This window comes from Euphorbia lathyris, chromosome 4 (assembly GCF_963576675.1).
Source record: "Euphorbia lathyris chromosome 4, ddEupLath1.1, whole genome shotgun sequence".
NCBI lineage: Eukaryota > Viridiplantae > Streptophyta > Magnoliopsida > Malpighiales > Euphorbiaceae > Euphorbia > Euphorbia lathyris.
In genome coordinates, this window is record NC_088913.1 from 58,063,221 (window position 1) to 58,076,376 (window position 13,156).

Genomic DNA, 13,156 nt, shown 5'->3' on the forward strand with positions numbered 1-13,156 from the left:
GGTAAATTCTCCAAATTGGTCCAAAGTTTTTTTTAAAATTTAAATTATTCAATCATTTTCAATTTTCACACAACTTTTAATTTTCATTATGATTTTATTTATTATGTTGGGAATTATTAATATGTTGTTTGCTTAAATATTTTTTAGTGATTATAATTTAAGGGATAAAGTACCAAAATAGGCCTATGATTTTTTGGAGAAATGTCATTTTAGGTTCCACATACAAAATATTACAAATATAGGCTTAACGTTTAAAAAATGTATCAATTTGCCTCGAGAACGGATTGGACACGTCATTCCTATTACTCCGGTAAGTTTTAATTTCTCCCTCCACGTACAATTGACAGAGTTTAACGGAGTAATATCAATGATGTGTCTCGTTTTGTTATCGAGGCCTAAATTAGTACCATTTTTTAAACATTAAACCTGTAATGGTGCTATTTTGTATGTGGAGCATAAATTGGTACCTTATCCCTATAATTAATTTAGGGTCTAATTTAGGATTTATAAAAATAAATGAGCCGGTCTAACCTGACTCGTAGCATCTAGCCCAATCTGTAGTATTTAATATTTTTTATCCACAGTCTACCCCCCGACATATATGTCCTGGCTCCGCCACTGCTTCTATGGGTTAGGCTATGCTTACTTTGTTTTTTACAAAGTAAGCATTACTTTGTTTTTTCCACCATTGGTTGGTGATGAACTTTGACAAAGTAAGCTCATCCAATGGTAGAAAACAAAGTAAAACTTACTTTGTCAAAAACAAACTATATATAATATAAAACAGTAACAATGGAGCTGAGTTGTCATTTCCTTATTTTTTATTTATAGAAAATATAGTAATTAATATATAATTTATTAATTTTAATTATATTATTATATTTATCTATAGAAATATTATTTTATTCGTATTATATCAAAGAATTCTACCGAATTTAGATTATTCCCTAAAATTTCTCCTAAAGTCTCTCTAATTCTCCATATCTATATATAATATAAAATAGTAACGATGAATCTGAGGTGTTACTTCCTTAATTTTTTTTACTGATAAAAAAAATTAAGATAATATGCAATATATTAATATTAATTTTAATTACATAATTATATTTATGTATAAAAAGATTATTTTTTCGTATTATATCTAAGAGTTCTACAGAATTTAGATTAATTTTTGAAATCTCTCTAGATCTATATATATATATATATATATATATAATATGACTAACAGTGAAGAGCAATAATACCATAAGGATCAAAATTGTATAATTACACCCGAAGGTTGATAAGGTAGATCAATTCTAGATTTTACTAAATTTTGTTTCCCTTATATATTCGGTTAACTCATTAGTTGTATTAACAGAATTGTGGATATCAAACCATTTTAGTTGCATCCGACTCAGTTTCAGCTATCAATTTACTTAAAGGAGGATAAAATTTGCCAAATTGGTTGGGTATAATCCTAGGGAATATTATAGAGGTTGCTCAGGTATTTTCCTCAATTGAGTTCGTTTAGGAGAAGCGTCAAGCGAATGTTATAGCTCATAATTTAGCTGCTTGGACACGGTCCTCTCTCATATAAGAATTCTTATGTTTCTTTTTTTATTCAGAATGATGCTTTTTTTTCTTAATACAAGTTTTCGGATTATATATAAAAAAAACTCATCAGCTGTGTTGAAAAAAAAAATATTAAGAAAAACAAAATAATTCTAAATTTCCAGGAAACTGAAGGACACTAAACCCAAATCTGAAAATCAATTGTAACCTAAGAGCATCTCCAACAGCCTCTTAAATTGGCTCTTAAGTTAAAATTTGAGGAGGGAGGGTTAAAATTGGCTCATCAAATAACTAAGAGCATCCTCATCCTCTCTATTAATAGAGAGTCTCTCCCTACCTCTTAGTGACTCTTAACTCATTTTTTATTAATAATTTATTACTGAGGATTCTCTCTTCTTTCACTATTGGTTAATATAACAAAAGTTAATAACTTTAATAATAAAATAATAAATAGAGAGTGAATATAAGGAGTATTGTCGGAGATAATATGTATTAGTAACTCTTAAATCACTAAGAATCAATTTTTTATATTATTTTTAGGGAGTGAACTAAGAGTCTGTTTGCATATGCTCTAATATCACAGAAGCAAGAAAAACAATCAAGACTCCCCAAATCTCATCTCTAATGCATATCTCTAAAACGGAAGCCACGAAATCGAAGAAAAGCAAAAACTTTCAAAGAAATTCCTAACCCAAATCTCCTTAGTTCTTGCTTTTCTCTCAAAGAAATTCCCTAACCCTAAAATGGGAAGACCAATTGCTCCATAAACCAAGGAACCCAACAATCCCAAAATTCCTAATATTTCAGTTACATATTCTAGAACAGAGTGTGTTTCAGGACTGATCCTAACACTTCTCGATTCATAAGCAATAACCATTCCAACTCCACGAGCCTCAGTAATTGACAAGGTCTTCTCAATATCAGTATCAGTAAATTCATTCCCAACGCAATAAACAAATTTCCCTGCAACTTTCCTACTTACAGAGGTCCACGATAGATAAATTTTCTATATGCCTAATTTTGGTGATTAATTTCATAGAATTGGTCTTGCTTAGGCATCGCTCGCAGAAGCATTGGCAGCTTTAGCATCCAAAGGTACTACTTTCTAGCTGATAAGGTATTTGTGTTGAAACTGAGTACCTAATACATTGAAGACCAACTGTTTGATACTTGTTCGAGCTGAAAAAAGCAATTTATTGATTATGTTAATTGCCTACCATGAATTGCTTTTTGTTTCCAAGGATGATATTAGATGGAAAAGCATGATCGGTTGTACTAGCTGCAACGTTAAGACTCACTTTCTTGCATTTGGCAAACACAGTTAATGTTATGGCATACAGTTGGATGTGAGTAACAGAACATTTAACTGAGATTTTTTTTTTTTTTTTTTATTCTAAAATTGCCCTAAATTCTCCGGCTAGGCAGCTCAGGCGCAGTTCGCTGCTGCACTTTCTCTGCTAAACAGGTTTCCATATTTTCCCTATCTTGTTCTGCATTTTTGTGCAAATTTGTTCTGTCCTCCACTAACTAGCGATACTGACAGAACTAGATTTTAAAATGAAAGTCCGGTGAGAAGCTTGAATTAGTGAATGGTGGCGATTGGAGTTATGGATTTATCGTACTAGTTAACAGTGTGATTAGGGGAAGAAGTGACATCTGAAATTAAGATGAATGTATTTGGCCATTTGATTAAAATTTTGAATTTAGAATGTGGCAGCCAAGTGGTAAGTGTCATCGGCGAGTATGATGCTGAATCAGCATTTTGGTGTGGCGTTGGCCGGAGTCTGGTCGGATTTGGTTTACTGGCACCCGAATTGAAGTTGTTGGGCTTTTTTTGGCGCTTAATGAAACTAATTCGAAGGTGTTTATTTCTTCATTTTCCTGTAAATTGACGGATAATAGTTCAAATTACAATCTTCTGTTTTATGTTGGTTCTTAAAATTGTTTGCATTAATACTAAATCTATCTTTTACTATAATAAACAAGGGAAAATTTGAGATACATATATATATATATTTGTCAAATGTGCATTGTTAATATAAGTCTTCTTATAAAAATGAATCAGTTGATAAACCTTAAAGCGAGGTGTATAAATAACAACTGAGGGAGTATGTAGTATTGTTTAAATATAATAAGACTTGATTGATTGTATCGGTGGCCCTGAAAATTATAATGAGGGATGAGGAAGCTAGAGAAGAGATTGCCTATTCCATGGAGTTTGCTGTGATTCTCTAGATGTTTTCAGAAACTGATATGAAATGAATAGTAGTTGCAGATAATTGCAGGGGAAGGGGTGAAGGATTACGGGTTATATACATGTAAGCTCAAAACTATGTTTAAGAGCCTTAACTAGGATTTTCAGTAATTTTTTATATAAATAGTGACGGCATTATTGAAAACTAGAATGTCTGTTCTGGTTGTGAAAGTATGCAGCTCTTGGTTTTGATTTTGTATAGTGATTATTTCCTAATAAAGAGTTGGCCTCACAACTCTCATGGTCATGGCATTTTTAGTTGAACTGATTCATCTTTGAACTTTCACTCCAATTATATTTATCTCAGCCAAAACAAACTTATTTCAAATAATTAATTTTTCGGGCTAAATGCAGCAGCTATCTCTCTTCTGAAAGCTTATGTTGAAATTTCAGGTTTCTTGGTTGTGGATGGTATAGTAGGCTGTTGTTGGGGAAGAATGCTTACTTTCTTGCATGATGGCTTGCGGAGCTTATTCTTCAATGAGTCGTCAGAAAATGCTTTCTTCTACGTCCAAATATGTTACCATGTAAGTTTGTAGTGTTCTTTCTAGGGCCAGTTTTAAATTCTTATAAATAATAATAATATTTAGGCAGGCACAGTTTGTTAACTTCACTATAGGGTAGACTCAATCCAAGATTGTGTCCCATTCTAATAAGGTTTGGAAATATGTATATGATTTTTTTTTGCTGTGTGATGATGAAGCATTATTATCTTGAACATATAGAGTTATTGAATTCCTTATTTGATGTTTCTAGTTTTGATATTTAATCTTCTCACATGCACAATTTTGTTACTCATATAGGATGAATGTGGTTGAGAAGGAAGAGAGGATAAACAAAGTGCTTGTGGTTACAAATTCTGAGCAAAATATGCCTCAGAAACCTGCTGATAGTGCTGATTCCAGTAGCAATCGATATTTTGTTGGTAAGTACATCTGTCTATGTATGTCTTGAAAGCATCGTGTTGAGTTTATTTTATTATAGGTTTTGAGGTTGGTGCTTTGTCCGATGCAGGGCATAGTCTGTCCTTGAATGAGTGTGGTGACCCACGGTTTATTTCAGATTAGTCTTTTTTTTGTGGGTGTTTGGTGGGATGAAATTAAAGCTCAAATTGCACTAATTTCTTATGCGGTGATGAGTGAGTATGCCTTGGTTTGGGGGCCAAGGGGCTAATAAGATGGTTAGCTGAATAAAGAAACCTATAGAGGTTCCAGTTTCTGCTGTTTTTAGCTACTGGTAAAACAAGAAAAGAAGATAATTTCTTGTTTCCCGGCATCAGAATTCAGAACTTGGAAATGTTGCTTTTATAGGGTAAAAATCAGTTTGTATATGCTTATGGATGGAATGGTTTAGATCATGGCGAAAAAGACATTTCATCAATGGAAGAAAGATATGAATAGAAAGGAGCTTAGAGGAAGAGAAATATTAATTAAATATATGCCATTAAACTGAAAGTAAAATCTCATTACATCAATAATCAATATATGAAACTAACTTCAGTATATAACTTTTTTAGATTGGAAGCTTTGTTACAAGTTATTTATGTTTCCAGGTTTCTTCCAATTGCTCTCTTTTTCTTTTTCATGTTGCCGATATGGCGTTTGCCTTTTTCTTTTCCCCCTTTCGCATACCCTTCTCCAGTTGGAAATACTTCTTATGAAGCTGGCCATCTTCAGGTCCATATTTTAGTTGTAGGAGCCATGCAAAAGAACAAATTTAGATGGAAGCCAAGCTTCTCTGTAAATTTTGTTAAGAGTTCTATTATACTTTTGGGATTAAGATAATTCAATTTCAAACTTTATTTCTCTTTTTGCTGTTCTCTCTACTATATTGTGCAACTTTGCTTCTCATACTAAACATTTTTTTGGGGTCTTTGACAGATGGTACTTTCAGAAAAGAATCGCGCACTGCTCAAAAGCACTCTATACTTAATTGTTTAAATTATTGTTCCAAGTTAAGAGAGCTAGAGTCTGCTTATGCTGCCATGATCAAAAGTAATACATGCCAAGATTGCTTCTTGATGAACCAATTTATCACAGCTTGTTCCTCTTTTGACTGCATATATTATGCAATTTTAGCCTATAAAGAAATGGAAAATCCCAATGTTTTTGTCTATAATGCAATAATTCGAGGATGCGTTCAATGCCATTACCCAAATCAAGCACTTTCATTTTACATACACATGTTGAGATCTGAAGTCTTGCCTACAAGTTATACATTTTCATCGTTAATTAAAGCCTGCAATACAGTATTGGAGCTGAAGTTTGGAGAGTCAGTCCATGGTCATATTTGGAGACATGGGTTTGAGTCGCATGTTTTTGTTCAAACTGCTTTAATTGAGTTCTATTCGAATATGGGCAGAATGGTTGAATCTAAGAGGGTGTTCAATGAGATGCCTGACAAAGATACCTTTACTTGGACCACCATGGTATCTGTTTATGCTCGGGCAGGGGATTTGAGTTCTGCTAGGAAATTATTTGATATGATGCCTGAAAAGAATATAGCTACTTGGAACACTTTAATTCATGGGTATGCAAAGCGGGGAGATGCGGAGTCTGCAGAGTTTTTGTTTAACCAGATGCATGCGAGAGATATTATTTCATGGACAACAATGATCAACTGTTATTCTCAGAATAAGAAATTCAAAGAAGCATTAGTAGTGTTCAGTGAGATGAAAAAAAGTGGTATTTGTCCTGATATGGTGACAATGGCAACTGTTATTTCAGCATGCGCCCATCTCGGAGCCCTAGACCTTGGCAAGGAAATACATCATTATCTAATGCAGAATGGATTCAAATTCGATGTGTATATCGGGTCTGCATTGATCGATATGTATGCCAAGTGTGGGAACTTAGATACGTCGATGTTGGTTTTTATCAAATTACAAGAAAAGAACCTCTTCTGTTGGAATTCAATGATTGAAGGGCTTGCTGCTCATGGATATGCAGAAGAAGCATTGAAATTGTTTGGTGAGATGGAAAGAGAGAGAATCAAACCAAATGGTGTAACATTTGTTAGTGTTTTAAGTGCCTGTGCTCAAGCAGGTCTTGTTGAAGAAGGCCATAGGAGATTTAAAAGGATGATACATGATTTTTCCATATGTCCTGCCATTGAGCACTATGGATGTATGGTTGACCTATTGAGCAAGGCAGGTTTACTCGATGAAGCATTGGAATTGATACGAAATATGCCGTTTAAACCCAATGCTGTTATTTGGGGTTCTCTGTTGAGTGGATGTAAGATTCATAGGAACTTAAAGATTGCTCAGGTTGCTGTCAATGAACTGATGGTCGTGGAGCCAGGAAACACGGGGCATTACGCCCTTTTGATTAACATGTATGTTGTAGTTAATCGGTGGGATGAGGCCGCGAAGATGAGGCAAACCATGAAGAAAATCGGGGTAGAAAAGCGACGGCCTGGCTCCAGTTGGATTGAGATGGAAAACAGAGTTCATCAATTTGCAGCATCTGATAAATCTCACACAGCTTCTAATGAGATTTACTCATTGCTGACTCAATTGGATGGGCAGCTGAAGCTAGTTGGTCAGATGCCTGTGGATATAATATTTAATATTGCTGCCTAATTCACATTTCAAATGTATGTCGAGCCATTTTCTCTTTTTTCGGGTGAGATATATAAGTTTTTTCCTCTTTTTATTCCAGTTTCTCTATTGGAGACATTGTTTCTGACTATGAATGTACGTAATTACATTCACTGTTTGTACGTCGATAAGAATTTTGTATTTTCGTGTTTTGATTAAACTTTGGCCCTGTTTGGTAAATAGCGTTTTGGGTAAAAAGAACCGTTTTGACCAACTTTAGAGGTTTGACCACTGAAACCGCTAATTGGAGTGTTTGGTGGAGAGAGGTTTGGAAGAGAGTTTTGGGATGAAAACGCTAATTTAGAAAAAGCTCTTAAAATGAGCTTTTTCAATTAGCGTTTTGCAATATTAAAATTAATGGACTTCTTTAACCCTAATAGATAGACTCTCTCTTCTCCTGCGCCAAAATTAATGCTCTTATTCGTCTTTTTGCACAAACCGCTATTATCAATCAGCTAATTTTTACCAAACAGGTCTACACAAACAGTTAATCGAATCAGCTAATGTAATCAGCTAACCGCTAATGTAATCAGCTAACAGCTAATTTCCAAACAGGGCTTTTGTATAATGGTCTAATACTTTCAATAACACTTTCTTCTATTATTACTCAACTAGGCCTCTTTCTTTCTGCAAGCCTTAGAAAACCAAATTATAATCTAAGAATGTCATTACGAATGCAAATATAACAATTCTCAGCATGAAAAGAGAAGTGTTATCTAACATATTATTTTATTTTTGAAGAATTTGAAGTATCAATACTAATTTCAATATATGAAACTCAAAACCAAGGTTTTCTTGATTCTCAAACAATTTCAGCACTAATTTTAACATACAAAAGAAAAGGAAAACGTTAGCAATATTTAAATGATTTCAAGTTTATAATAAAAAATAATCTGGATGATAAATAAATTAATTATCGATGTTCAAATAAGTGCAATTAAATAGTTGTTTTTTCTATTTCTTTTATAAATTTTTTTTTTTTTTTTTTGAGAAATTGCTTGTAATTTCATTAGATGAAAAAAAAAGTACAACAAGCAAAATGTACCACGAAAGGATGAAAATGACTACAAAAAGTAAAAAGAATCCATAAAAAGCATAAAAAACACAAAACAATAATATATTTCTCGTAAATCCAAATTTGTAGAAAGACATCTCCAGTCCAAACTTCATCCTTTAGACCATTCCGAACATTCGGATCTGAATCTTTTTTTTTTTTGTTGCAACCACGTAGATTTATTGATATTTGATTATATGCAAGTAGCCTAGCCAAGATGGGATCATTATCTCAAATTTATTAAATTTAATTTGATAGTTGAAAATATTGAGGAAAACTATTTATGGTAACTTTATAAATATATTAACTCAATTAATTTGTAAGTTTATAAAAACTATGCTACGTACATATATACGTCTAAAAAATTATGATGCATTTCGGGATTGGATGAATTTATGTATTCCGTGCATGGCATAGGTTTTTAAACTAGTTTTAACTGAATTAAAAGTTTATAATTTGCACACAAAGGCTTAAATTGACAAAAAAAAAAAAAAAAAAAAAAAAAAAATCAATCAATGATCAAAGGCTTAGGCTTAATTAATGTATCTAAATAAAAGATTATCCTAATGTTTTTTTTTTCTTTTGCCTATAATCTAGCATTAGAATTTTGACATGTATTGGCATGATGTTAAGTCAGTTATTTTATTGGTACTAATTGAATTTTTGTGATCATAGTAAAATAATGGCAGTAGTTAATAAGCCTAGTAAAACATTGGTAGTGTTTGAGTAAATGTCGATGCTTTAACCTTTCACCATTATATGTTAAATTGAACATTCACTTCAACCCATTTGTTTGGATTATAAGGTGTTATCAAAATAATGTAAAATAAAATGAATAAGGTGAATTATGATGGAATACTATAAAGTATCTAATTGTGTTTAGAATAAATGTTTAATAATACTGTTATGTTTGGTTAGAAATTTGAAATTACATTAAAATCACTATTATATTTCTAATATATAAAAAAAATGTAGAATTAATTAACCGAACTTTTTATGTAAGTTGAAAGGGCTATCAGGACACTTTAAAAGTTTAGGGGTCAATCAAGCTTTTTGGACAAGTTCAGAGGCAAATGATGTATTAAGCCAAAAAAACAACAAAGATATATGTTTTGAAACCTATAACTAGGGCTGTAAACGAGCCGAGCCGAGCCGAGCTTTGGCCTGTTCAAGCTCGGCTCGCTATAAAATTAACGAGCTCGAGCCCAAGCCGAGCTTGCTATAAAATTAACGAGCCGAGCCCGAACCGAGCTTTGGCTTGCTCAACGAGCTTGAGCCGAGCTTCGAGCCCAAAATACTCTTTTGGACTTGGTTCATTAAGAGAATTATATAACCATGAATTGTTTGTGAATAAATTGTTAATTATATTTGTGAAGTTTGCTCGCAAATAACTCTTTAATTGTGTACATAAACAAGCTCACAAGCAAAGTTCGTGAATAAATAAACAAGATGCTTACAAATAGTTCGTCTATTACTCATTTATTATGTTTGTGAACGAACCCATCTAATAGCAAATGAAATAATATTAAGTTTGGATATTTGTGAACTAACACAAAACTATATAGTTTTCTACAAAACAAAAATTTGTTCAGAAATGTTCTAATCGAGCCTGCTCGCGAGCTTTCGAGCCGAGCTTTGGCCTGCTCAAGCTTGGCTCGTTTACGAACCGAGCCAGTAAATCGTGTTCACGAGCGGATCGTTTACAAATCGAGCCGAGCTTTTATCGAGCCGCTCATGAGCAGCTCTGTTCATTTACAGCCCTACCTATAACAAACTATAGGTGTGGTGAAGCAAAGTTTGTAATAGTCTAGCCCAATACCATATATTATAGATATTAGGAGCTTTGGCCCCAAATCCAACGCCTTATAACTTTAAAACGTGTCTGTATATATTGAATACACACCTACTAATAAGTCATGACCGTTCTCTCTCCATTTTCAATGTGTGATTCATTCCAGCCCCCGTCTCCATCCCTTAAGGTCGCTTCGGGCTCATTCTTTCTACCCCGGTGTCATCCACACCGGACCATAGGCCCACTAGATTATGCTTGGTTTGGCCTCGAACCACACATCGTACATGGAGAGTTGGCTCTGATCAGGGGCGGAACTAAGGGGGGGGGGGGGGGGGGTTAGGGGGGGCTCGAGCCCCGGCAGACGGCCGGAGAATTGAGAATTTTTTTTTTTAGTAATGGTGACTGGTAATATTTTGGAAAGAATTATATTGACTCTATGTAGTATTATTTCAATGTTTAAAGGTAGATGAGATGGTTAAAGATGCTTATTTCTATTTGGGAGGTCCTATGTTCGTTTCTTATAACCTCATTTTCTTTTAAAAAATTTTTATTTATTTTTATTTTATTTTTCAATAATTATAAAAACATGTTACCATTATTAATTAATTTAAATGGACTTTTTAATATGTCTTTACCATTACAAAAAAAAAGTAGACATATTTAATATTCATTTTTATTATGTCTTTACCATTAAAAAAAAAAAGTAGACATATTTAATATTTATTTTTATTATGTCTTTACCATTAAAAAAAAAAGTAAACATGTTTAATTTTCTATTAGTTCAATGCTAGTTTCTAAAAAAAATGATAACATTTTTACAGTTTTAATGCGTTGGAGGCTAAAAATTTTTTGCCAAGCCCTAATGGGATGGGCTTTGAAAATTTACCGTCAACCGCACAGTTAATTTTGATTTTTTTTGACGTTTTGAAATTTTTTTTACTGATATTTTGAGCGCCGGGTCATTCGGGGTCCTAGTTTCGCCACTGGCTCTGATACCAATTGTAACAGCCTACTTAATACCATGTAAATTTTGTCCGCTTTGACCCAAATCCAACACCTTAGGTCCTATGGCTTTAAAATGTGTCTACATGAAGTCTCAATCACACTCTCACCATTTTCCATGTGAGATTCAGTTCATTCCTTTCCCCATTATCATCCTTAGGGCTCTCCTTGCCCATATCTTCTACCCTAGCACCACCCACTCCGGATTGGGTTGTTACTGTGTCAGAGATTACTATAAGATCTATGATTATGCCTTAACTATAAGCTTGAACTTTTAGTTCAAACGGGTCCATGACATGGTATCAAAGCCTTTAGGACCAAATGGTCGAGGGTTCGAATCCTGGCAACCTGTTTATCATATGCCATATATTAGCATCGCTTCAATGGCAACATTTTAAAAACCGTTGCCAATGGCCGAAAAAACCATTGCCAAAGTCATTTTTTTTTGGGTACTACTAGTGACTGCTTTTGCATTAACGCCATGTATCTCTGGCTTTGTTTTTTTATGTATCTTTTGATTGTGATGCTTAATTTGTAATGGGTTCCGGGGCAACTACCCATATGAATCATTCCATACATAATATATAAGTGATGTAAGGTTTTCATCTTGAAGTTATTTTGTAAGTGTTGTTGTATTGAATTCAATACAACCTATTATACATTGTCCAGCTGCTTCAGGATCATAATGTGAGATTTATTTTTACACATACTCAATCTCTGACACAATATTGGCTTAAGGAGTAAAAGATAGAATCTATACCAGATCACTAGATCATTTCCTATTAATTGTTATTTTTTTTTTTTAATCTTTTTTCCAAGGTTCATTAATCGTTATTTCATATTAAAAGGGATTAAACGTATATTTTCTGAAGATCTATCTACTGTTGCAAACGAAGTGCCCACATAAAAATCAAACGTCTTCACGAACACAAAACAAAACAAAAGAAAGACGTCAGTAATCAATCCATGAATAGCAATTTAAATCTAAATTGATTGCTTTTAAAGGAATCAACACGAGATCAAAGAGAGAGTAAACGAGAGAGGTAATTTTTCGAGTGGAAATCGAAAGAAGATTTTCTTCCCCAAAGCGTGTGTTAACCGAATTCCTTAGGTAAATGTTATTTATATTATTCCAATTCTTTAACCCTAATCTGATTAGGTTAGAACAATTAATTAGAATCTCGGTCTAAATATGTTTTCTAATTAGATAAATAAATATAATTATTAATATTGTCTGTATGGTGCCTTCTATGGTTACTTTGTTTTTGATAAAGTACCATTACTTGGTGTGTTTTCACCATTGGATGATGAATTAGAAAATTAATCCAATGGTAAAAACACACAAAGTAAGACTTACTTTGTTAAAAACAAAGTAAGCATAGCCTTTACCTTGTCGGTATCTAATATAAATATAATTAATAATTCATATCCTAGTCTCATTAGAATATTTATATTAGGATAGTAATTTAAATCATTAACTATATCCTCTCTCTCTTTCTATATATATATATATATATATATAAATTCACAATTCTAATCAAATTAGAATTTATATATTTCCTAATAAATTATAATCCTATAATTATATTTATCTAAATAAATCAATTAATCCCCTACTATATAAATTTCAGCCTCCATGTGGTTTTCACTCTCAAATTACCATTCCGTCTTTCAATTCGAAGTCCCATGTGACCCAATAGGTTCTTACTGTTGGTCCCATGTAACGTGATAGTATTAGTTCCAATGGGGGAGGGGGCTAGGAACTAATTAAACTTTTTACTTTAAAGGCTAACTTATTTTAATTTTGATGTTATTACTCAGTTTCTAGGTCAGCGCCGCTGAGTGTGTTTTGAGACAGCTTTAGTCAATTTACTAACTAGAGTTGTTTCAGTTGTGAGT

At 33.0% G+C, this 13,156-nt stretch overlaps 1 protein-coding gene across 15 annotated transcripts; it reads left to right on the forward strand.

Moving 5' to 3' along the window:
• Positions 1-2,125: 2,125 nt before the first annotated feature.
• On the forward strand, positions 2,126-7,569 carry LOC136226492 (pentatricopeptide repeat-containing protein At1g06143). 15 transcript variants are annotated; one of them, XM_066014993.1, is made up of 7 exons: positions 2,126-2,649; positions 2,796-2,900; positions 2,976-3,019; positions 3,098-3,415; positions 4,202-4,335; positions 4,612-4,733; positions 5,689-7,569. In XM_066014993.1, the coding sequence occupies exons 5-7, from the start codon at positions 4,262-4,264 to the stop codon at positions 7,389-7,391; spliced, it is 1,899 nt and encodes a 632-aa protein (XP_065871065.1). In that variant the 5' UTR covers positions 2,126-2,649; positions 2,796-2,900; positions 2,976-3,019; positions 3,098-3,415; positions 4,202-4,261; the 3' UTR covers positions 7,392-7,569. The 15 variants fall into 15 exon arrangements, with proteins under 15 accessions (XP_065871065.1, XP_065871064.1, XP_065871067.1 ...); XM_066014992.1 differs by having other exon boundaries at positions 3,262-3,415; XM_066014995.1 differs by having other exon boundaries at positions 3,272-3,415.
• The last annotated feature ends 5,587 nt before the right edge of the window (positions 7,570-13,156 follow it).